This window comes from Eptatretus burgeri, chromosome 2 (genome assembly GCF_056783735.1).
Source record: "Eptatretus burgeri isolate ZD-2024b chromosome 2, Ebu_testis_v1, whole genome shotgun sequence".
In the NCBI taxonomy this organism is placed as follows: domain Eukaryota; kingdom Metazoa; phylum Chordata; class Myxini; order Myxiniformes; family Myxinidae; genus Eptatretus; species Eptatretus burgeri.
The window spans coordinates 120228329-120253442 of NC_140962.1; the positions used below are offsets into that span (position 1 = coordinate 120228329).

The 25114-nt window shown below is 43.6% G+C and overlaps 1 protein-coding gene across 13 annotated transcripts in view; it reads right to left on the bottom strand.

Annotated features, from left to right (window-relative positions):
- LOC147032947 (mesoderm induction early response protein 1-like) overlaps positions 1-25114 on the bottom strand; it is an 84383-nt gene that overhangs the window by 41205 nt on the left and 18064 nt on the right. For 2 of the 13 annotated variants that reach the window (XM_085870990.1, XM_085870991.1), the window contains exons 1-3: positions 15161-16070; positions 6336-6490; positions 6063-6200 (exon numbers count right to left, since the gene is read on the bottom strand). In XM_085870990.1, coding sequence (XP_085727116.1) covers positions 6063-6200; positions 6336-6490; positions 15161-15821 — 954 coding nt within the window. In that variant the 5' untranslated portion in view covers positions 15822-16070. Of the gene's footprint in view, positions 1-6062; positions 6201-6335; positions 6491-7672; positions 7692-9587; positions 9606-9751; positions 9901-15160; positions 16071-21971; positions 22100-22693; positions 22752-25114 lie in introns of those variants that run through there. The other 11 variants (XM_085870997.1, XM_085870995.1, XM_085870999.1 and 8 more) reach the window with 9 other exon arrangements.

Genomic DNA, 25114 nt, shown 5'->3' on the forward strand with positions numbered 1-25114 from the left:
TCATCCTCGCTCTCAAAGTTTGGGCGGTGGTATGATTTTTATGTCAAAATTCGCAATTTTCTAAGTTCGTGACCTTGTGACGAAAATGAAAAATCGAGCTCCGTGGGGCTATGCAGGTGCCATTGAGATAACCAAATACCGAACCCCTGCCAGATTTGACAAACCACCTTGGAGAAGATGCAAATTGAAATTGGCTACCCCCTAAAAACACGTTTTTGGGGCGTGGCTCCGCCCATAATGGGCGCACCACGCCCATTCTCAGGAAAACACAACTAGATCATGATATAAACCTCCCACCAAAATTTTATCAGGATCGGATCAAAACCCACGGAGCTATGCTCAGGACAGACACACACCAATAACGAATACTATAGTGGTCACTTACTGACTCGTGAACCAATATGCATTTTGAGAGTGATCCTGTCCAAATTGTAACAAAAAACAACAATGCAAATGAAAGTGATATTTGGGGAAGGAGTACCCTCGTTCCAGTGTAAACCAGAAGATTCACGACCCCTATAAACATACCGTCATATAATGGAGCGGTTCACCTTGGCTCCAGTGCAAACCTGAGCATTCACTTCCCCTTTAAACTCAGGTGCCATGCAATTGAGCGGTTTACTGGAATCACCCTCGTCCAGTGTAAATCAGGACATTCACTACCCCTTACGTTTTCTGGACATTTCTTGACTTGGCGGATACTGGACTCGTTAACACCATAATGTCTGCCCAAAAGACCTCGCCTGGGACCTCTGTGTGCGCTGGTGGCCATTTTGATTGCATTACATTTCCTTGTTGTGGGTTTTTCTTATATGGAATGGCGAGGTCACTATTTATTTATTTCTCTGTCCGTTTTCATGTCCATCTATCTTTTGTCCAAGGATTTTCCGTTTTCGTTATCCCAGAGCCTTCTTATAATAAACCGTGCCTCCAAAGCCAGTCGCCCACTGGGCATCCATCCTCTGCAGTGCAAAGTCCTTCCTTGGCACACCTGAGCTCCTGAACACATACAAAGCTTTCGCCCGCAACCTGATGGAGTACTGCTCTCCCCTCTGAGCTGGTGCTCCCACCTCCCACCTCTCACCTCTCTCGGCTTCATGCTGTGGAAACCAAGGCATTTAGGATCATTAGTATCTCCCAAGATGAGGCTGAGTCTTTCAGTCTCACTTTCTCACTGCAGGCAGGTCGGTGGTCTTTGTCTTCTACAGTCTCCTCTCCGGCCTCGCCCCCTCTGCTCTGTCTGTGATATGTACCCCCCTCCCCACCATATATTGGCAGGGCGCTCAAAGTCCGCCAGCATCCCCTTTCTGGTAAAATTCCAAAATCAAGAATCACTGCTCACCTTCATTCTTTCATTCTTTTTTCTTTCTCCAGACATTTTTCCCACTTTTGGAACAAACTCCCACACTCTCTTCAATCCCACTCTTCCCTCCAGATCTTCATAACAGCTGTTCACCACCATCTCTCATCTTCCCCCATCCAAAACCATGATCTTTTCCACCCCCGTTAATCCACCCCAAACCCAACTCCTTCAAATTCCCTGCTTTCCTTCCTGAAAGTCCCTGTAATATCCATCTTCTATTCCCCATGTTCCCCGTCCCATTCCTCTCCCTTCCACAGATCTCCTAATGTGTCTGATCCCCACTGTTTTGTCCCTCCCACTCCCACCGCTCGTCTCATGCCCCCTTGATGTGCGTTGTGTGTTAGCTCTCACACGAGCTTGACAAGGTATACAAAAAAAAAATGGAAGCAATATCTACAATGAACAAAAACAAACACTTAAACAGTTTCTACTTATAAGACGGGCCCACACGCAGACACACACACAAATGAAAATAAACCCAGAGTTCTTTATTGGTTCCTCGCAGCCGAGGAGAGAGACGAGCTGGGGGTCAGAGTCCAGCTGGGTACCTGACCGTCGAGGAAGGGGGTGCTCCGTGGTGTGGCACCTGACAATGGTCATTGGTTTGGTCCCCAGTTGCACGTGTGGGACTCCTGGTTCGTGGCGGAGCTCGGGTGGTGAATAGCAGGGCTCGGGTGGTGAATAGCAGGGTCCACGGAGGGGGGTCAGGGTCGCTCTTTCCTTTCCTTGTAGAGGGCTAGCAGGGACACGTTCGCCGCCTTCACGACCTTCTGCTCAATCCCCTGCTTCAAAAGAACTGCACACTCAACAACAACCCTCAGAGCCCTATCCAAAACCTTGTCAGAAACCCATGGAGAACTTCCTCCAAGACCCTTCTTCCTCACTCGACTCTCAACCACCACAACCCTGTCAAAAACCTCAGAACAACCTTCGTAACAACCCCTGCCTCAGAGAGTCCTCGGGAATTTATGGGCCTCCCTCAACGGGGTGGGGCTCGCTTGAACAGACATCACTCCCCGCCCTGATTGGACAGCCTCCTATGGGTTCGCCCTTTCTGGACAGGGTTTCGGCCCCTGCCGGGAAACCCCACCCACTCTTCCACACGGATTCATACTTGTCGAGTAACAGTATCAATGTTGCAAAGGTCGTTGTGAAAGAGTTACAACGTTTATGGAAGCCGAGAAACTGGAACCGCGAGATCCCGCCTCAGCACGGCAGGGTGCGAGAAGGCAGCCGGTTGGCGGTGGATCGTGATGGGGAATGGGATGGTTATTGGATGGCTTGTTCTATGTAATAACCTAACTCAAAGAAATCGCAACGCATGCATTTGATTCTCCCACTTGACAAAAGGAAGTGGATCTGACTACACACATACTTAACGACATAACTGACTTTTGGGACATCTGTATGTTGAATGCATATGGTTTCCAGATCCGTAACAGTATAATAAACAACAAAAAAAGCAACATTGTTATCGTATAATAAACATTGCATATTTAGCACGTGAGAAACCATTTGGGCGCAGCTTCAATGGAAAATCCACAGGGGAGGTTAAAATTGGAAATGTTCTCTTCAAAAATATCAATGGAATTAACAATTCTAACCACCACCCTCCAGCAGGGGTCAGCAAACACACCATGCCACATGTACAAGGGAAAGTTGCAAGTCATCATGAAAAAATGAGTTTTAAAATATTGAATATATTTGCATTTATAACACCAATCCTCTGTTCTTAATTGCAGTCCACGAACCACCAGCGCCCCCTGGTGGCCTAAAGTGCAGCTTCTGATGTGTGGCCCATAATACACAAATGTGAAAACACCCCATCATAATCCGGCAGTAATGCTATCAAACTGACCCAATGGTTTCACATAAAATAAAAGTAACATAACGACATCAGTAGATGACAGTATACAAACAATTATGCATGCAGCCCAGTTAACCACAACAAAGAAGAGTACGTATGGTGGGGTCTAATAGCAGTCATTACGGAGACCTGCAGGTGATGACAGCTCTTGCACTGATGTCTTATCGGCAAAAGTGGCCCCCCTCTAAAAAAAAAGGGGGAAAAAAGTGAAGATCACTGCTCCAGTCCCTGTGCCTGCCACACATTTCTCAACCCCACCGATAAAACCGAGTCAAGAGCCTGATGGATTTATTTAATGTGGTGGTGATGCAGCACAGGCATGATGGGCCAAAGCTCCTTGTTATATTTATTGGTCTCATATTGATGTGGTCACAAACGGCACTGCGATCAACACACATTATCAGATTTTGTATCTGTATGCAGCAAAATTGCGTCTTCACTTCGTGCAACGTAAAGGTGGCATTTTCCGTGAAGTTCACAATGGACGAGGAAACGACGATGGGAAAATCCAACATCGGACGCTATTTCCGTATTCACTAACATCGACAGACAATCTCCTGCCTGACGGTCATCTGATCACGGAACAAGCTTGCAAGCTTTTCTACTCAGCTAACTTCTCAAAAATACCTCAAAATAAAAAAAACTACCTTGGGAGTAATTCACATAATCGTGGTCATGATGCATTAGCATTGTACTCCATCCAGATGAAATGGGTTAGGAAATGAATCAGTTAATTGGAATAGCACATCAATCACCGATAATCACAGCATGCTTTTCTGATGGTGAACATACAGAAACCTCCGTATGAGTCATTATAAAAATACGGAAGGACTTTCACCCATTCCAATTTAATGTTAAAAACTAGGACGACACTAGGTTGCCAGATATGCCTCCAGCCACATTATTACACCATTATAATACTTGTACCAAGTTTGATTTAAATCCCTGAACCCAGATTCTAAATATTAAATAATTCTGGCTGCCAGACCATGCATCTGATCAGGTTGAAATTTAAAACATATATTCCCCATGAGAACGAAAACATAATTGTGACGTTTCACGTTGAGTGATGAAGCGGTTCAAGAGAAATAATTTTTTTTTTAAGTTTTTCGTTCCATCCGATATGGCTGTCAGACCAAGTGATCTATTATTTTTTGTGAACACAATGGTATCCCCAATGCTTGGGGAGCATGTGAGTGTAGTTTCCCCTCGATCTGTCAAGCCATTCTGGACAAGATGATTATATTAAAGCTTTATTCTTCAAAAAAAACCATCACAGCTACCAAACAATGTGACCTATGACATCACAGGTGGATAATTTTTTGTTCCTCATGGATAGGCGATCATACCTGTAAAGTTTTGCCTTGATCTGTTTAGCCATTTCGGAGAAGAACATTTTTGAAGGTTTTTGTTAAAAAAATATATAAAAAAGGCTGCCGAACCACATGACCGATGATGTCATTCCCCCCCCCCCCGCCCTAAAATTTAACCTAAGATGACCCTCAAAATTTTTCACTCTGATTGGATAAAGAGTTTGACGTATGCAATGATGTCATAACGAAGCCACCTATGACATCATGAGAAAGAAAAGAAAAACCACACTCGTTTCCTATGGGTAGTACTTGACATATGCCAAGTTTCAATTTTTTCCATAAAGCGGTTTCAGAGATACAGAGGTCAAATTTTTCCCGTTTTTCCAACATGGCTGCCACACCATGTGACCTATGACATCATAATTATCATCAAAGCATTCTACATGATTAGTCACACCAATGGTGAAAATTTCACGTCAATTGGATGAGCAGTTGCAGAGAAAAAAGTGAGGATTAGCACAGGTGGACGTATGTACGGATGGACGGACAACCCGAAAACATGTCCCCGGCGACTTCGTCAGCGGAAGCATAATAACCCAATGTACATACATGTGTGTACATCGGGTTATTATAAATGAACCAAAAACATGTGTTTGGCTCATGTGCATATTAAATACATCGTGGTTATAGACCTGGGATCATTCCAATTTCATTGGGCCATGGACTAGCACCCAGGCCTAAGGCCTGCCGATTTGTGCTGCTTCATGCAATGGTGGCGCATGATTTTATTGGGGTGGAGTAAGGCCATCTGTCCAGACAATGGGTGCAAAGCAGTGGGGTGGAGTCAGGGCAACTGAACAATGACCGATGTATAATTTGTGATATTTTCTAAGTGTAAAAAGGGCATAACGTGAAAAATTGACAAAGCGCCCTGAACCTCAAACTTCTCCTGTAACTTATCATAATAAAGCCATGTACCAAGTTTCAGTTGAATATGTTAAAGGGTATGGGGGGAAAGGGGGGAAAAAAAACCACAGGTGGGACGGATAGACGGACAGACAGCAAGCTTATCGTCTCCGATGAAACAACACTGTGAATATGGAGAGAAATTAACACCGTTGTTCCAAACCAAATAAAACCCATCGATGTTATCCTACTGAACAATGGAGAATTTAATTCAATGCAGAATATTATTTAATAATAATCGTTCACGAAAAAAGAAAAATTAAAAGTGAATGGGATCTTGTCAAGGATGCAAAGAAAAGTTCAGCTGAGACCAATCATTGGGCAAACTGACATTGTCCACCAAACATGAGTTGCATTGATCAAAGCGGATAGTGTCAGTGTCTCACATAGACATTTCAATTCTGGTCGTACTTTTAAATGTTTCTGTTAGGTTCATCAACAATTTAAATTATAGCACGAATATTTTTTATAATATAGTATAATTGTGTGTGTGTGTGTGTGTGTGTTTTTTTTATTTGGGATCGACAGTAAAACAATGCGACAATGCACTTACCTTCTCTGCATTGGAAGCTTCCAGTCTTTGACTTAATTCCTCAGTGTCGGAGCTTTCTTCACTTGCCGAATTGGGAAGTGGCACGTTACTTCCATAGCCATAAAGGTTTAATAGGGCTTCCAGTGGCATATCTCCTTCCTGGAACAGCCATCACATGGAGACTCAAACACAAATTGGCAAAACAAGCTTCTTACAGAAAGCACGACAAAGCAATTCAGTTGTTTTTATTATCTCCGTAAAAATATAATCAATAAAGCTTTGCTCTTTACTCACCTTTTCCAAATTATTAATCTCAGTCGTAGGGTCTTTCTCCCTCTCCATGTACTCAATCCTCTCTTCCTCCTCTAATGTCTGCTCGTCATCAAAGTCATGGACCATCATATCTGCGGATGGTTCAAAATCTTGATCTTCAGAACTCGCTGAGCCCCCTAGCATATAAATAGTCAGGAAAATGTTAAATTATTCGTGTATGAATTTATGTTAATTTCTTAATACAATTTCTCATTTCATTTATGGACATCACATCTGCTGCCTAAAACAATGGCAAAATTTCTGGTATGTCCAACCATTTGACTTCCAAATGCCACTTTGAAAAGACAGTTATTTCCTCGAATTTCTGCTGCTTTTCATCGTTTGGAATTTTTAATCCTTTAAAATTTGTTTATATCCATTAGTCCACGTACTTTTAAAGATAATTATTAGATATTGTTCATTTTCTCAAATTTGGGGACATGCTCTAACCTGATTGGAAATACCAATCCTTTAGCACTTAAAATATTCTCATATTTATACAATATGATACTCTTTCAGTTACAATGAGAATGACGTTGGTGATTGTTATTTTCTTCATTATTTCTTCTTTTTTATTTTCATTTTCTTCGTTATTTTATCATATTAAATTTTACTCCCAGAAAACTAAAGTATTTAGTCCTCAGAAACTGTTGCGAATTATAATTTCAACATCGGAATTGTCTTAATAATTGCTTCAGCCATTTATTTTGGTGTGGTTCATTGCACCAAAAAAAATTTTTTTTTTGGAATGGTTCATTATTTTTACACGACCTTTAAATGCTCCAACAGCATCTTCAACCACAAACTTTGGTTTAGTTTTGTTAAAGGGGAACCCAAATGTTCACACCACCTCAACACTAACTTATCCCTTGATACCCTACAAAATAGATATGATGTGCATTTCTTTTTCTGATTTATAGAGTCGCTAATTTTGCAATTTAAAAAAAAAAAAAAAAAAAAAAAAAAAAAAAAAAACTTCTTTTTCTTCTTCACACTGAGCCGTGACGTCGCAACAGGAACATCGCGGTTCGATTCAACTCAAATGGCAAATAATTTTCGATGTTCCAAAAATATGCCAAGTCAATGCGTCCTTTGTGCTTGCATAGTAATATAAACCAATGTGGTTTCATGCTACACCAATGGCCTAAAGACTCAAAGTTTGCCTGAAATTGGATATGTTTGTCCAAAATACCCAATGTGGATAGGGCCTAGAAAACGTTTGCTTTTCTGCTTCGAACATTTTGCAGAGCACTGTTATAAAAGAACAGAGATGGCTAGATCGTGGGGTTATCTGCCACGATTGAGAGAGGATGCCATACCCATGATTAAGCGGAAGAAACAGCCGTCGCTTGAAACTGTAACACCATCTCTACCCAGCTACCAGCACATGTACATGGGTGATTAAAGTGGTGAATCAAACACCTGTGGTGGAAAAGAACTAGATTTCCACACAATGGATCAGCATAAAAACGAGAATCTTTAATTTCGTATGTACACAGGAAGAACATTCATTCAATGAAGCATTCAAATGAACTTCACCAACTGGAATCCCGAAGAAATCCCTCGTATACTCATTTGACATCCAAAAAATGGGAGAGTGAGACATTTGGCAATTCCACTATGGGATGAGCTGATAAGCACAAGGCTAAAGTTTGCAGTGTTATCAACAAAGACAGCCTGTTTCTATGCAACGAGCAAGACCGTTTTCATAGTAAGATATTCATTTATCAATATGTAGGTCAAAAGACTGTCGGGAGAAGGCAAATATTACTGACAGCCAATTTGACTCTTGTACAAAAATTGAATTTATAAAGTACCAGCAACAAGTGAATACAATTGATAATCCATTAATATAATTATTTTTCTTGTACACACCTGTTGCCATTGCCTGGCAGTTACGACAAGAGCACCTGAAAATAATTATCTATCATCAACACAAATTTCGACAAATGAAATGAACCACCGTCTATTTATGGTGGAGAGAAAGTATTGTCGTGGAGCTAGCAGTCCAGGTTAATCCCCCCCCCCCCCAACCCAAATTATGGTGACGGGTGGTTAACACCACCAGCTGGGATAGCCAAGCGGTTCTTCTTGGGAGACGGACACGTTGATCCTCGGAGATCATAACGCATGTGGGAGGGTGGGGCACAATGGCGGCGCGACGGAGGCACAGGTGGATGCATGGGGGGGGGGTACACTCAAACCTCACGACAAATACACAGACACAGCAACTTAAAATAAACACGGGAATTTAATGACAATAGAAATATTTACAAGAAGCAATAATCAGAATATAATAATACGTGAGATAAATTAATCCTAAAGTCTAAATTAAGGTGCCTCTACACACAGACAAGGGGAAAAGAAATCAAAGAAAATCCCTCCTATATTCTGGTACTTAGCTTGGTGCAGAGATGGTCTTCATGGAACGTGGAATTAAGGTGCTTCGATTTGCATGTGTAGACGCGCACAAATGGCACCAAGCCGCTTTCTCGCAGCAGGAACATTCGTCAGGCAATTTGTGAACAGTATTAAACCCCAATGCTCAAAGGCCTCTTCATGCATCGATCGTCCTCACAGATCCACCACTCTCAGAATGGCGTCGTCCCTTTCGGTGACATACACGAGGCTCAGGGTCCGTCCCACATGACCAGCCAAGAGTCGATGACCAACATCCTGCTCAGTACGCGAGCCAAATTGCCTCAGCACGAATAAGATAATCATGCAGTCTTCTTCATGTATCGAAGGAAAGCCAGTAGTGAAGCCCTGTTCTTACAGGCCACTCCTAGCTACATTCTTTATCGACCACGTGCGTCCCTCACTCCGCACTCGTGCATTCCTCCTTGCTACGAGCTGCTTCCCCATCCTCTCTGATTGCCTGCCACCTACGCCCTCCTCTTCTTCCTGCCACTAACGTCACGCTCATCAATCACCAGCCTCGGGGGTGACTTCGCCCGCATTCACCCTTGTAAGCAGGGCTTGTTGCCTACATGGCCATGTTAAAAAACAATTTTTCCAGTTTGTAATCCCAAAAAACATTGGGAAAAGTCACGGGGGTGGGGGGGGGGGAGGGAGCAATTACATACTGGAGGACAAGGCCATGATCCCTATCGAATTAAAAACAAAGCACATATTAATTAACACTAATAATATTTACAACAATAAGAAGAATAGTAGTGTCACATAGCAATAATAATAAAAAACAGATAATCCCCGTGCTGGCCCCAAACGCACCTGGGATTAGTGAAAGGCAAGCTCTCAACCAGTACAAGCAGGCAGGTATGCAACAAGGCTGTGAAGACCAATTCAAATTTGGTGCATCAGACCAACAAGGAATAAACAAACAAAAATTTAAAACGTCAAAAAAAAAAAAAAAAAACAAAAAAAAAAAAACGCACCCATGTCCGAAGGAAGCCGTTGGGTTTCACATTTTTAATATGAAATAGGCAAATTTCCGACTCTGGAAAATCCTCTATTTCTCTGCCGATGACTTCCACCCTCTGCCGTACAATCTGTCATCCCTCAGACCGGCAAGCAGCAGCTTCTTCGCTCACTGCAGATCTGGATAAAATCACAAACTGGTCCCACACGTGGAACATGTCTTTCAGTCCAGACAAATCTCACACTCTCACAATGTCTCTTCGAAAGGACCGTTTAGAAAACCCCCCCATCCAATTTCTCAACAATCCTCTGGAAGAAGTCTTTTCTTTCAAGCTTCTGGGTCTCACTATCTGCCATGATCTTTCCTGGGAAAGTCACATTTCCAACCTCGCCTCAAAAGCCAGTCGCCGACTGGGAATCCTCCGTCGTGCAAAGTCCTTCCTCGGCTCTCTTGAGCTCCTGACCACTTACAAAGCTTTTGTCCGTAGCCTGATGGAGTACTGCTCTCCCCTCTGGGCTGGTGCTCCTGCCTCCCACCTTTCTCGGCTTCACGCTGTCGAAACCAGAGCATTTAAGATCATCGGCATCTCCGGCAATGAAGCTGAGTCTTTGGGCCTCTCACTCAATCACCTCAGGTTGGTCGGTGGTCTTTCTGTCTTCTACCGACTCCTCTCCAGCCTTGCCCCCCCTGCTCTCTCTGCGATTTGTCCCCACCACATTTCCACAGGGCGCTCAAGGTCCGCCAACAACCCCCTTCCGGTAAAACTACCAAAATCACGAATCACTGCTCATCTTCACTCTTTCATTCCTCTTTTTTTCCCGCCTTTGGAATAAACTTCCTCACTCTATTCTTTCCCATTCTTCCCTCCAGGCTTTCAAAACAGCTGTTCACCACCACCTCTTCTCTTCTCCCCATCCAAATCCTCGATCTTTTCTACCCCCGATAATCCACCCAAGCCCACTTCCTTCAATTCCCCTGCTTTCCTTCCTGAAAGTCCCTGTAATGTCCATCTTCTCTTCGCCATGTTCCCCATCCCATCCCCATCCCTCTCCCTTCCACAGTTCACCTAATGTGTCTGTTCCCCACTGTTTTGTCCCTTCCACTCCCACCCCTCTTGTCTCATGCCCCCTTGCTGTGAGTTGTGTGTTAGCTCTCATACGAGCCTCGACAAGGTATACAAAAAAAAAAAATTATAGAACCTAATTACACCCATTAGAATTCCACTTTTGGAAGCCTATATTAATTATCCTTTAGAACCCCTTGGGATCCTTTATATTTACCATTTAGAACACATTATAATTACTTTTTAGAAACCTTTAGAACCCATTAGAATCACGCTTTATTACCCTTTAGAATTCATTTGAACTAGCATATACCCGTGCTCCGCACGGACTTGAATGGGTGGCAAAAGGTAGATCAGGCATAATAGTTGATGTTATGGGAAGCTGGGAAGGGTGGAATTAGGGATGTGATGCACTATGGTTATCTGTCCTTAGTTTTCTAAAGGACCTCCCTGTAGATGACATTTTGGGTGAGTGTCTTGTTGCTGAATAGTACTTGTGAGGAATTATTGTCCACTTTGATAGATATAGAGGAGTAACCTCTTGCACGTGAAAATGCAACATATAGTTGGCCATGGGAGAGCAACGGGGGCTGGGAGGTATATTCCGAGTTCGTCAAATGTTTGGCCCTGGGATTTGTTGATGGTCATCGAGTATGCGAGTGTCTGGAAATTATATCCTCTGCAGTGTGAATGGAAGGTTGGCGTCTGATGGGGCAAGTTTAACTCGTGGGATGAGGACTGTTTGTGTGACGTGGCTTCCTGTGAGGATTTCGGCATCTAGAACGTGCTCATGGAGGTGTCCAATGTATAGTCTTGTGCCATTGCACAGTCTTTTGGTAATGTCTACGTTGCGTAATAGCATGATTATTGCACCTGGTTTTAAAATGAGGCGATGCGGTGGCACGCTGGTTAGGGTGATAGAGTGAAGGAATTCCATGGGGTAGTTGTTGGCTTCATTGTCATTATGTGAGATGGCCTTGTCTGCACTGGTGTAGGTTTTTGGCAGACCTGGGAGTTTTTTATGACTCATTCAGCGTCAATGTTGTCTCATTGAGCGGTGTCAGAATCACCGTGTTGGACAGTGCCTGAGGATCGGTTACATTTGTGAACACAGCATCCACTATGTTGTCTTGTTCGGTGACGATGTTGCACTGGGGTGGGATTTCGATGGATGATGGTGGTGTCTTGGTCATCTGACTGGAGTTCGCCGTTGCATAATTGTAGGAGCCATTGTGCGTAGTGTTGTTGATTTTCATGTGTCCTCATATTTTTTGTGAGCTTCACAATCTTGAAATGTGGCCAGAGTGTGGAACGTCCGAGGCAGTTTTCAATAATGACAGTTTGTGATTGTTTTGGGACAACAGGTAACACTTGGCAAAAGTCTCCTCCCATGAGGAATACTTTTCCTCCGAATGGGGCATTTATGCCAGTGATGTCTTGTAACATTCTGTCGATTGCTTGGAGAGCATTTGCTGGGACCAAGGAGGCTTCATCAACAATGAAGAGAGAGACTGATCAGAGGTAATGGGCATGCTTTGATACTGGAGAAATGTTGCAGGTGCTGGTGTGTAGGACTGGCACAGGAAGTTTGAAGAGATTGTGGACAGTTCTTCCTCCAGAGAGAAGTGTGGCGGCAATTCCTGTCCATGCAGATGATGCAACTTGGATGGATTTACTCTGGCAACAGGTGATGAGTGTGTTATACACAGTTGTTTTGCCACTCCCGCCTGTACCATCTTAGAAGTAACATTGACTGGATGGTGTATGGTGTCGAGAAAGTGAATCCAGATCTTGCAGCACTTGGTCAACTAAGGTGCGTTGGTCTTCGTTGAGGTGCATTAACTGGGTTTGGGCTTTTTCAGTTTCAGCTGCAATATCGATGTCTTCTGAGGGGAGATGTTTAATATTGAGTGGGTTAGCATCTGATTGTCCTAATGCTGATAAACTTGTACCATTTTGTTGCAGAGACCTGTTTATGTCTTGAAGGGTTAATTGTGTCACTATGTGGGTGGAATATTGGTGATGGGTGTAATCTTCAATCATGGCATTCTGGTGTTTTCCCCAAAGATGCTGGGGGTTGGTTGGGTCACAATATATACAAATGGTGGTGAAAAGGGATCGCAGCTGTTGGGGCATTAGGAGAGTTGCTTCAGAGAGAGCTTTATCCCATTCGGTGTCGTCAATCAGGAGGTGTCCACGTATACATGCTTCTTTGAATGTGTCAGAGACTTGGCCGTCACCTGTTTGCAGGTCTTCAAATGAGGTTGGGCCAGGCACGTGGAGCAGGAGGAGACTGACTTATTAATTAATCCCTTAAAAAAACCACCAATAGAACGGAAAACCAAAACCTACCAATCTGTAGTGAACATGTGACCAGCGTTTTCATCTTCACCAACACTTCTATTGTCAATATCTTTGTCTGAATCGAAATCACCATCTTTGTCTATAAGACTCGAAACGAGATGGTTCCATAATTCCCCCGAAAGCGTTTCCATCACTAATCTTGTCTCCAATAGTTTCTTCAAAATCCCACTGATCAGTTTCAACATACTGAGAAACTTCAGAGTTGCTAATGACAGTGGAAGCAACATCGGAATCCAAGCTCAAAATACAGTCTCTCGATGTACGCCGCCATTTGGATTAAGGTTGGTTCAGTGTGACATCACTGGTGAAATCGAAAATTGACACTCAGGCTTTTTTTTTGTTTGTTTGTTTGGCACTTTGTGATTAGCAAAAAAAGAATAATAATTTTTCCCCTTCATAATGGACCATGATTAATGTTTTTCAATGGGTTTCAGAAAAAATAAATTTGCATTTGGGTTCCCCTTAAAAGCATCTTATTTGGAATTTTAGTTTTAATATATCTTAAATCTACTATCAATGGATGAGGTATGTGTGTCATACTTTTTGTCAATTAATTATTACGTCTGTTCAAGAATTATGCACTATTGGAATGTACCTTTTGACCCTTTGGACTGCTGAGACCCCTTCGAACTTTGAAGATCCATAAAGACCCTGAAGACTCCAATGTCCCAAAAAGTTCCCGAGGACCCAAAAGTTCCAAGAAGTTCCCCAGGAACCAAAAGTTCCCAAGGACCCAAAAAACCCAAAGACTCCAAAGATTAGATCCTGTAGACCCTTTAAGACTAGACTATACGAAAAAAAATACGTTAGATTCCCATGTTTTAAACACACGCCATGTTAAAGTATATAAAGCAGCTTAATACGTCCTTCTATCATGGCATGGCATTCTAATTACAAAATATACAATAAAAACAATGATAACATTGCAACAAAGCACATATTAATGAACACTAATAATATTTACAACATACAATAAGAAAAATAGTAATGTCATATAGCAATAATAATAACGAACAGATAATCCCCGTGCTGGCCCCAAACACATCTGGGATTAGTGAAAGACAAGCTAATGCGCAAGCAGTACAAGCAGGCAGGTATGCAACAAGGTTGTGAAGACCAATTGAAATTTGGTGCATCAGACAAACAAAGAACAAATAAATAAAAATTTAAAACATCAAAAAAAAAAATAAAACGCACCCATGTCCGAAGGAAGCCATTCAGTTTCACATTTTTAATATGAAATAGGCAAATTGTAGAACCTAATTACACCCATTAGAATTCCCCTTTTGGAAGCCTATATTAATTACCCTCTAGAACCCCTTGGGATCCTTTATATTTACCGTTTAGAACCCATTATAATTACCTTTTAGAAACCTTTAGAACCCATTAGAATCACACTTTATTACCCTTTAGAATTCATTTGAACTAGCATATACCCGTGCTCCGCACGGAGTTGAATGGGTGGCAAAAGGTGGATCAGGCATAATAGTTGATGTTATCGGAAGCTGGGAAGGTTGGCATTAGGGATGTGATGCACTATGGTTATCTGTCCTTAGTTTTCTAAAGGACCTCCCTGTAGATGACATTTTGGGTGAGTGTCTTGTTGCTGAATAGTCCTTGTGAGGAATTATTGTCCACTTTGATAGATATAGAGGAGTAACCTCTTGCACGTGAAAATGCAACATATAGTTGGCCATGGGAGAACAACGGGGGCTGGGAGGTATATTCCGAGTTCGTCAAATGTTTGGCCCTGGGATTTGTTGATGGTCATCGAGTATGCGAGTCTGACTGGAAATTGTATCCTCTGCAGTGTGAATGGAAGGTTGGCGTCTGATGGGGCAAGTTTAACTCGAGGGATGAGGACTGTTTGTGTGACGTGGCTTCCTGTGAGGGTTTCGGCATCTAGTACATGCTCGTGGAGGTGTCTAATGTATAGTCTTGTGCCATTGCACAGTCCTTTGGTAATGTCTAGGCTGCGTAATAGCATGATTATTGCACCTGGTTTTAAAATGAGGCGATGTGGTGGCATGCCAGTTGGGGTGATAGAGTGAAGGAATTCCATGGGGTAGTTGTTGGCTTCATTTTCATCATGTGAGATGGCCTTGTCTGCACTGGTGTAGGTTTTTGGCAGACCTGGGAGTTTTTTATGACTGTCATTCAGCGTCAATGTTGTCTCATTGAGCGGTGTTAGAATCACAGTGTTGGACAGTGCCTGAGGATCGGTAACATTTGTGAACACAGCATCCACTATGTTGTCTTGTTCGGTGACGATGTTGCACTGGGGTGGGATTTCGATGGATGATGGTGGTGCATTGGTCAGCTGACTGTGGAGTTCGCCGTTGCCCAATTGTAGGAGCCATTGTGCGTAGTGTTGTTGATTTTCATGTGTCCTCATATTTTTTGTCAGCTTCACAATCTTGAAATGTGGCCATAGTGCGGAACGTTTGAGGCAGTTTTCAACAATGACAGTTTGTGATTGTTTTGGGACAACAGGTAACACTTGGCAAAAGTCTCCTCCCATGAGGAATACTTTTCCTCCGAATGGGGCATTTATGCCAGTGATGTCTTGTAACATTGTCGATTGCTTGGAGAGCATTTGCTGGGACCAAGGAGGCTTCATCAACAATGAAGAGAGAGACTGATTGGAGGTAATGGGCATGCTTTAATACTGGAGAAATGTTGCAAGTGCTGGTGTGTTGGACTGGCACAGGAAGTTTGAAGAGATTGTGGACAGTTCTTCCTCCAGAGAGAAGTGTGGCAGCAATTCCTGTCCATGCAGATGATGCAACTTGGATGGATTTACTCCGGCAACAGGTGATGCGTGTGTTATAGACTGTTGTCTTGCCACTCCCGCCTGTACCATCGAAGAAGTAACATCGACTGGATGGTGTGTGGTGTCGAGAAAGTGAATCCAGATCTTGTAGCACTTGGTCAACTAAGGTGCATTGGTCTTCGTTGAGGCGCATTAACTGGGTTTGGGCTTTTTCAGTTTCTGCTGCAATATCAATGTCTTCTGAGTGAGATGTTCAATATTGAGTGGGTTAAATCTGGTAGTCCTAATGCTGATAAACTTGTACCATTTTGTTGCAGAGACCTGTTGATGTCTTGAAGGGCTAATTGTGTCGCTATGTGGGTGGAATATTGGCGATCTTCAATCATGGCATTCAGTGTTTTTCCCAAAGTTGCTGGGGGTTGGTTGGGTCACAATATATACAAATGGTGGTGAAAAGCGATCGCAGCTGTTGCGGCATATGGAGGAGAGTTGCTTCAGAGAGAGCTTTATCCCATTCGGTGTCATCAATCAGGAGGTGTCTACGTATACATGCTTCTTTGAATGTGTCAGAGACTTGGCCGTCAACTGTTCGCAGGTCTTCAAATGAGGTATGGCCAGGCACGTGGAGCAGGAGGAGACGGAGACAGTATCGTTCCATGTCTTTGGGGCTGACGGAATACATGTGGCAAATAGTGGTTTCAGCGCCTCGTTGTCTTGGTCGCCATTCTTGTGTGGATTTGTTGAAGACGTAGTGGTTTGGCAATTGATGATAGCAGAGGTCACTGGGTTGCTGTATGTTGAGTTTGAAGAATGCTGTTAGCATTGTGGCCTTGTTGGTGGAGGCTTCTGCTGCAGCAATGTGGTTTCCCGGGGTGAAGTAAACTGGTTGCTGGCTGGGTAGATGGAAGGCGAGCCTGATGATGGCATGAGATTGGTGGTGCATTTTGTATTCAGCCATTCTCCAACAATAGACCATGTGGATGTACTCGCTATTACCTTCAGAAAATGATTTTCGTTGTGCACTCCAGAGAACTCCAGTATTTCTTGCTCTGAAGCGGTTGCTGAACTCAGCTCTTGACTGCTGTTATTACAAAACTCAAGTCCACTATTACATGCTAACCAACCTGAATACTACTTTGTAGTAGATCACCACAGCAAAAGCAGTGCGACACCTGCATTCACAGTTCGTCGTCTGAATCATCGTCAGTTCCGCTTTCATCATCCATAAGTTCCATTTCTGCACGGGTCTGTTCATTGTTGGTGCAGTTTCTGCATCGGGTCTGTTCATCGTTGGCGCAGTTTTGACACCCACAGTACTCTGTTCAGGGCAGTCCTTTTGACCGGCAAGAACACTGGTTGGTCTCGCATTTCATTTCGTAGTCTCCAACAGTTCCTTCGGCGCTGGTGGTTTGCTCAGCCAGTGAACAGTCAGTGCTCCGTTGCGTTCCACCCATCCGTGAAATGTAGGAGAAGGGGCTTCTATAAACCTCTGCCGTGCGGTGGTGGATCGCAGACTGAGAGTTCACTCTTTTGCAATGCAGCATCAGAGCGTCGCTTGAAGGCGGCAACTTCTGTTCTCCCAGCGACTGGCTGCAGAATAGCTTGTAGCGAGCCTCATCCACACTCTTCATGGTCGGCTGATTGTACATGGCGCAGACAAATTTTTCCAGGTCGTGAATGATATTCTGATCTAGCGTGAATTATCGACCAATGCTCCCGAAACAGGTGATGAGATGGGGACTCTTCATCATCAAGTCAAATGGCCTTGTTTTGCCCTTTCCGTGGAATGCACTGGTGGTATCACTTCCCGTGAAATTGTGCAAACCCATCAACGCATCGCAGACAGAACTTTCCAAGGCATTACTCAACTTCCTAATGTCAACGACGATAATGTCCTTGGGACTTCCTGTGACCAAATGGAAATTTCGTGCTCGAATCGACTTCAAGTGAGCCAACGCCAACACAAACACATCGGTGTCGAAACTCTCTATGCACACCGACTCTGCATTCTGTCCCGTGTGAGTGACATGTAGCAGGAGCTTCATGTCAGCTTCGTCATGGTCACATTCAAGTTCAGGCACTGACGACACGACACAGTCATGACACCATTCGACTCCTCGATTTTCTCACATTTCCTGGCATGACTGACGTACAACAGCATGTCACCCAGTTTTGATGGAGAGATGTTTCTTGTCCACGATTCGACGTTGAACTCTATCAACGTCTCCTTTTGGCTCCGCTCAGGAGATAATTGGCCCACTGTTTTGGAAGGGCTTGATCGCGTCCGTAGATGGTTCGTACCTGAAGATCGCCTGCCATGCCCGCTCGTGCTCCAGGCACTTGATGCTGATACTTGGGTAAGTATCAAACACCACGTCCAGTCTCGAAGATTGGTTATGTCGTGCTTTGGCCACTACGCTGTTCAGCACCATCTCTTCCAGTTTGCCGAAAGTGTTAGGCAGTAAACCAGCCTTTATCGCCTGAATAACGGCCATTCCATCCACAATTGTTGCACCTGGGATAGGCCGAGCGTCCACACGGCAATCGGGCCACAGTGTCAGTATATGGTTGCGGAGTTTGGCTTTGTCCGTCTTCGCAATCGAACCATCACCGGATGCCAGCGGGAAAGATATGTTCGCCAGTGGGTACGTGAGCAGATCGTGGAGTGTTACATTGCGAATGAACGTCGTCTTTTCACACGACTGCTGTTGATTGGAGAGAAAAGCAATTTCAACCTTTGGCGTCTGCTGGTGGGGAGTCGCCAACTTGCCTCGGGCCTTCGAGAAAGTTGCCAATTTGGCCTTCGAAATCGGACTGAAGAATGGGACCTCACCCGAGAGAAGCCGATCACGCAAGAATTGCACGACAGCATTCTCTCCCTTGACATACGCGTTCATCAAGTCCGCAGAAGTGGCTGGCGGTGCGATGACACCTGAACTAATATTGATGAGTTCAAGGTGAGCGCTGGAGAAAGGGTTAATCATTTGAAGTACTGTGTCCATCACTTGTACCACCACTGCTTCGTTCTTCTTCGAGCTCGACACATCCAAATCCTTTCTCGTTCGGGGCTCGTCGTGGATACCTGCCATGGACTCACATTTCCTTGCGATTTCCGCACGTGCTGGTTGGGACAGGATCCACTTCTTCACAGCTGTGCTTTTCTGAGTGTAACCAATGATGCCTCCACTGGTCTTGCTGTCCCTATTTAAAGTCTGCTCTATGATCTGATCACACGCAACACTACTAAAGCCATAACGAGTATGCCGTTGGGCAGTCCATTTGCCGTCCATGAACGCTTGATAGGTGTCTGGGTGGGAGTGCTCTAGCCCAGCCATTTCCAGCCAGTAAACGGGTAAGTACATTGCATAGTTTAGATGATCGTATGCAAAGTACCAGGGCATTGACGCTCTCGTGATCGCAAGGTGTTTCAGCCAGTTCGAAGTAAGAGTTGCCCGTATAAGCTCGAGTGCTCGCTCCACCATTTCCAAGTAGGGCATTGTAATGTCCACACTTTGGTGTTTGTTCAGGTCATCCCTCACCATGAGTGCTCCCGAGTATAGAACATGTAAATTGAGGCCTGAGTCACCCTGCTGTGGACCCTGGCTGGCTTCATGCTCTGCAGTTGACTCTGTTTCTGTTGTAGAGCTACTGTCTACAACAGCAGCCTGAGCAATGGAAGCAATATCAATGTCCTTCATGTACACCACTTCGCTCTCAGACATTTTTGGTGGACGATAGAAAATTATGTCTGGGTACCGTTCCTGCAGTCTTTTCTTCAGTCTTGTTGCCTGGTAGTTGGCTTTATCCTGACCTTCGCATACTCTGAGTAAGTCATTGAACATCTCACACAACTTCTTCATATGTATAGATTGCTTTCCATCAATGAGTCTTACCTGGATTACTTTATCACAGAAAATGTCAAATGTTGAGTCATAGTTCACTTTCTGAGTTTGGAGTTTACTTTCACTGTCTGAGGTAAGTGTCATTCACGTACGCATAATAACATTTATGGTGATAACAAACTGCCAGCGCCACACAGTCTTTATCCTTTATAGTTGTCATTATTCTCACATCACGTTCATCTCTCCTCTGCTCAGCAGTTTCCCTCAGCTTTCCTCCATCCTGTGTTTCTGCCAGGGACAACTGATCACATTGAGATTTTCCTTTGACACGGATGAATGTCTTTTTTCTGGCATATGATACAAATTTTTGGCAGTACACCAGCTGATTTGCCAGCCACCTTTTCTACAGAGGTTCTGAGGGATTTTATGCATATTTTGTGGTACGTGTGCCCCTCTTCTTCTCGTCCGCCCACCACTTCACTGGCTCCAGCAGAAACTGCAGTAGTGCTGGCTTCTGATTTCCTTTTCCTGGCTTCAGCGCGTTTTATATGATCCTTGTTACAAAATGACGCATAGCAGAACTGGTGACAGCCAGCATCCGCAGGAGGATCAGTCATTGGCAGCAGTTTCATAATTTGATCAGCCAGCAAACGGCATTTGTTGATAGTTTCACTATCTGTGGCGTCGCACCAAGCCTTCGCACATTCACATACCTTAAGCCAGCTCTTATCCGTGAATTGCGTCACTTTCTCATCATCCTTCGCGCCCAAATGTATGAAACAACGCATATTTGGTTGTTGAAAGACCAAAAATCACTCGAAATCACACGACAACCATGGGCGCCGCCATCTTGATTTGTTGTTTCCTTCGTGATAAGCACGCCACGCCCACTTCACGGCGGTAATTTCAAATGGTAATAACTGTCGGTGTGTCAACTTGTGCATATGGAAACAAGTAGGAATTTCAATGGTGTGTTCTCATGAATGTACAGGGTGAATTTCGTTTAAATTGGTGATCTGCACAACGAAACTGAACGAACCGACCCACCTCCACATGACCTATAAGCCTCTGGTGCGCTGATGTATCTGGCATCAATGAATGAAGGTGGCAACTTCGTCGTGATGGAGCCGATTCGTTTCTGTGACCTGGATGTTGGCGCAGTTGTGGGATTTGTAAACATACTTACATAAGTATTTTACACTCCTGATTGTAGTGCAGGCCTCGAGGTTGATATGGGCTTGGTATTTCTGGGATAAGTAGGGGTTATATGGTACAATCCATCGGTCTACTTGGTGCCTGCCGATGGTGATTTGGCGACCGTTATCTGACCTCTTATACAGTTGGTAGCCATCAGTTGCCTGTGCAGTTGGTTCCCGGAACTCCTTAGGATAGTCCTTTGTGCATTTGTCATCTCGCATACATGGTGATATATCGCATACATTATATCGCCGCTGGTCACCACCTCTCAAGATGTGCATTGTTACAACAGGTTGTGGTGTTCCATTCTGATCAGCTATGCGGCATTGTTCAGCTTCGACTTGTTGCATTTGTTTGTAGGCTGCTGCATACGGGTTGGTTTGTTGTAGGACATTTTGAAAGAGTAACATGACATCTGGAAGACATTGTTGATTGGCAGGTTGTTGCATCCTGGCCTGTAGAGCTTGGCTTGCTTCTAAAATGTACAGTTGGCTATAGCATGGTGTGGTGCCTTGAGGAGGGTGAAGTGAGCCAGACTTGTGGTACACTTGGCCAAGAAGTCTGAATGCATATGGGCCATGGCCTGGTGGGGACACAATGTTGGTGCCAAATGATGCGAATGCCATGGAACTATTATAGCTGCGGATGTTGGCTTTAAAGTTTTGAGCTTGTGGTGTATCTGTTGTGAAACGGTCTTTGAGTTCAAAGTTAAATTGCCAATGCTGGCAATTTAACTTTGCCTTTGTGGCAACAATTGTGGATTTCCTTTTGAAACAGAAGTGCATTCCAGAATGAACATTTCGTTGTCAATGTTCCAATGGAGAACGGATCGACCTGCAGTGAGAATCGTCAGGAAAGGAACTGCACCATGTGTGCTGCAGCATGTCCTGCGCTGGAATTTGGTTGAACATTTTGCTGGGGGACTTGCCCTGATGTATCATTATCAGCATTCTGCGACAGACGATATTGGGTCATGTATGTTGCACGGACTGCCAACCTGCTTTCCCGCTCTTCCTCCGTTTCTTGGTGTTGCTGATCATGTATCCTTTGTAGATTGGCTCTTCGTTGTGAAGGGGTCCTTGCCCCTGTGATGGTCCTTCGACGTCTAGGCATGGCGCATCAATGCTGTAGGGGGAGGAATGGACAGTGTCAAGAGATGGGTGGGTATTGTGTTGGTGGACCATTTCCTACCAGCAGAATTCATAGTCAGGTAATTTGATTTATGATGGGGAAAGAAGTCTGCTGGTAAGAATATGTGACCCACCACAGCAAATTCAGTCATGTGGCACACATCATCAATTTGTATAAAAAGAAAGGGGTAGAAATTGTAGTTGCCGATTGGCTTGGCAATAAGGAGGTATATTATTCTGAGATGGCATCTGAAAAGTGAATTATATGCACATTACATTTCGTTAGAAATGGGGTAGAAATTGTAGTAGCGAAGGTATTAAACTCTCCAATTAACTGTCTTTGGTAGAAATGTTTGTTATTATCGGCAAAACAAGTGTTTCATTGAGTTGCAGTTTGTGGTGTCTGGGATAAGGGGTAAAACTTCCCAAATGTGTGGTTTTGTCACTGTGTTCAGGCTGGCAGTATAATGTACGATGTAGTGTTTATTCCAGTGCTTCATCATGCTTTAGAGATTCTTGGAATAGAATAAGCAGGTGAAAGTGAACTCTTGCTCTGTGTATAGTTTGGCTGGAGTGGATGAAACCTTACCTTGAACTTAGGTGTGAATCAATGAAGTGCAGAAGAGGGTACTGTTTATGATATGGAGCTGAAAAATAAGGGAAATTATTAAATGTCAATGTATACTGTTACATGGCATGGGTTTGGCAATATTGGTCAATAATGCCTACACGTAGTTCTAGTCAATGAACCGAAAATGCTGGTCCACTCCAGTCGAATCGAATGGAACGGTACTGTATTTTTCAAAGCAAGGAAAGTAGGCCTACTTTGAAGATGAAGATGCGTGGCTCGATCCATGCAAAATACACATGGCACCATAATGCTTCGATCCTCACGGTTGTTTGGTGTTGACATGACATAATACATATGATATAGGCCTAGCCCTAGACTTAACAGGGGCAGTGGAGGGTGACCGAGAATCAGAATGCAAATTTCAATGAACGGCACCTTTTGGCGCACATCCGACGACCGAACACCACTTGGACGCTTTAATTTGAAGATCACACACCCATGGCACAACACAGATAACGATGGTAGTTGGTATTGACAATTAATGTAATGAACGGCAGTTGTTTGGGTGCATCCGACAATCGAACACCTCTTTAATTTGAACAGTTAACACGCACGCATTCAAGGTACAGAATCTATTGTCGGACATCGCGCTTTCGAAGAACAAAGAAAAGAAGAGAATCCGGGAAATGAAGGGATGACCTCATACCCATTCCCTGGTTCCCCCTATCTTCAGATTATAGCCTTTGATGTTATCTGGACGTAGGCCTATTGCAACTTATTTTCGGGTGTTTTTAATATGTACGTTGGATTTCAGACAAAAAAATGACAGTCTAAGATGGCGTGTTCAGTACGGGAAGGTGCCAATCGGGGGCATACGTTTAGTCCGGGAGAGAGCCAATCGGGGTATATCATGTTGGCAGAGCAGGCACTCATCCTTCCTCCTTCCACGCTCATTTTTAAAACATGACAACCATTGCTGATGTTCTGAGCCATACTATTTAATATCAGTTGTGTTTATGTTCAGTGTTAGATGCAATGAGTACTCCGTTACTCTAGTACATATTTTTTGGATAGACGGCAGCACTTACCGGACAGCAGTTCAGCGATGGCGACCGAACGGGAATAAATGCAGCCGTCGATGGGTTGAAAATCTTGTTGAAGCCACGTTGTCATCCAATTCCAGCTTATAAATTTAGCGCATCATCTTCGTCACATTAAGAAACCCCAGTATATGGGAAATGAGCACATTCCCGCCAGCGGCTTCGGAGGAGAAACGTCAAATTATGCGCAGACGTTAACAGAAATAATATTTTTAAAAAGTAATCTTTACTTTATATACAATGTTTCTTGTTACATGTTTTTGTGTCAAATTCACCTTCTGAGGTAGTCAGCATGTGCAGAAGAGGGTTTTACATTGCAGACGCTGTTTTCTTGGAGTGGCATTACGCCTCTCAGCGGTGACCGTCTGTCGATGACGGACGTAATGACGTCAGTGACTGACTGATCATGTCATGACGGCATTACGCCTATCAGATGGTGACGTCGCACGTCGCCATGCAAACTAATGTAAAAATTAGAAAATCTCCAAAAATTCCCAAAGCTGTCCGTGTGGCGCGATCTCACATAGCCAATGCTGTACATTAGACCACAGAGCACCCGCATGCCAAAAGTGGTGACAATCCGTCCGGCAGTTTCGGAGGAGAAACGTCAAATTTCACGCAGACATTAACAGAAATAATATATAGGATTACCTTTATCATAATGTGTGTTAGGTTCTTCTTCATTTTTGACAGACGGATGGATGGATATAGCCAAATATTGAAGTGGCTTCACCGCTTAAAAATTGAGTTTTTGTTGCTGTATTTTGTTTTAAAAGGAAAAATTCTCCCTCTGTTTCCTCTTTCATGTCATCGTAATTCTCCAACTGTCATGTGATTGAGTCATGACAGTTGAATGTAAGATTGAGGCAAAGAAGTTGAGCAACAACAATAAAAAACAACCCCACAACATTCTGGGAAACCAGCCAACACAATCAAAAAGAGGAAGGGAACGAGGTGAACTGAATAAATGAAAGGAAAATGAAGGAGAGAGATTTCTTGATCAATTTTGCCCAAAAGGGTAATTGTTAATTACATATTGTTCAATTTGATAACTATGGAAATTTATTAGTTTATGGGGGATAATAAACAAATTGTGAAAATGGACAAAATTGATACTTTTCAATTAATTGTTTGGAAATTGCAAAAAAGTGACAGAGTCTTAGAATAGAAACTTGTTTAAAGTGGGTTGGTTTTTAATTTTTTTTGAAAAGAAAAACATTTTTGTTTATTTCGAGGAATTTTGTCTCAGAAAACTGGTAGCCATACCCCGGTTTACATCGGGGATGCATTCCCGAAAAGTGCAACGAATATCGAAATGACGTAAATCAAAGCAGTTTTT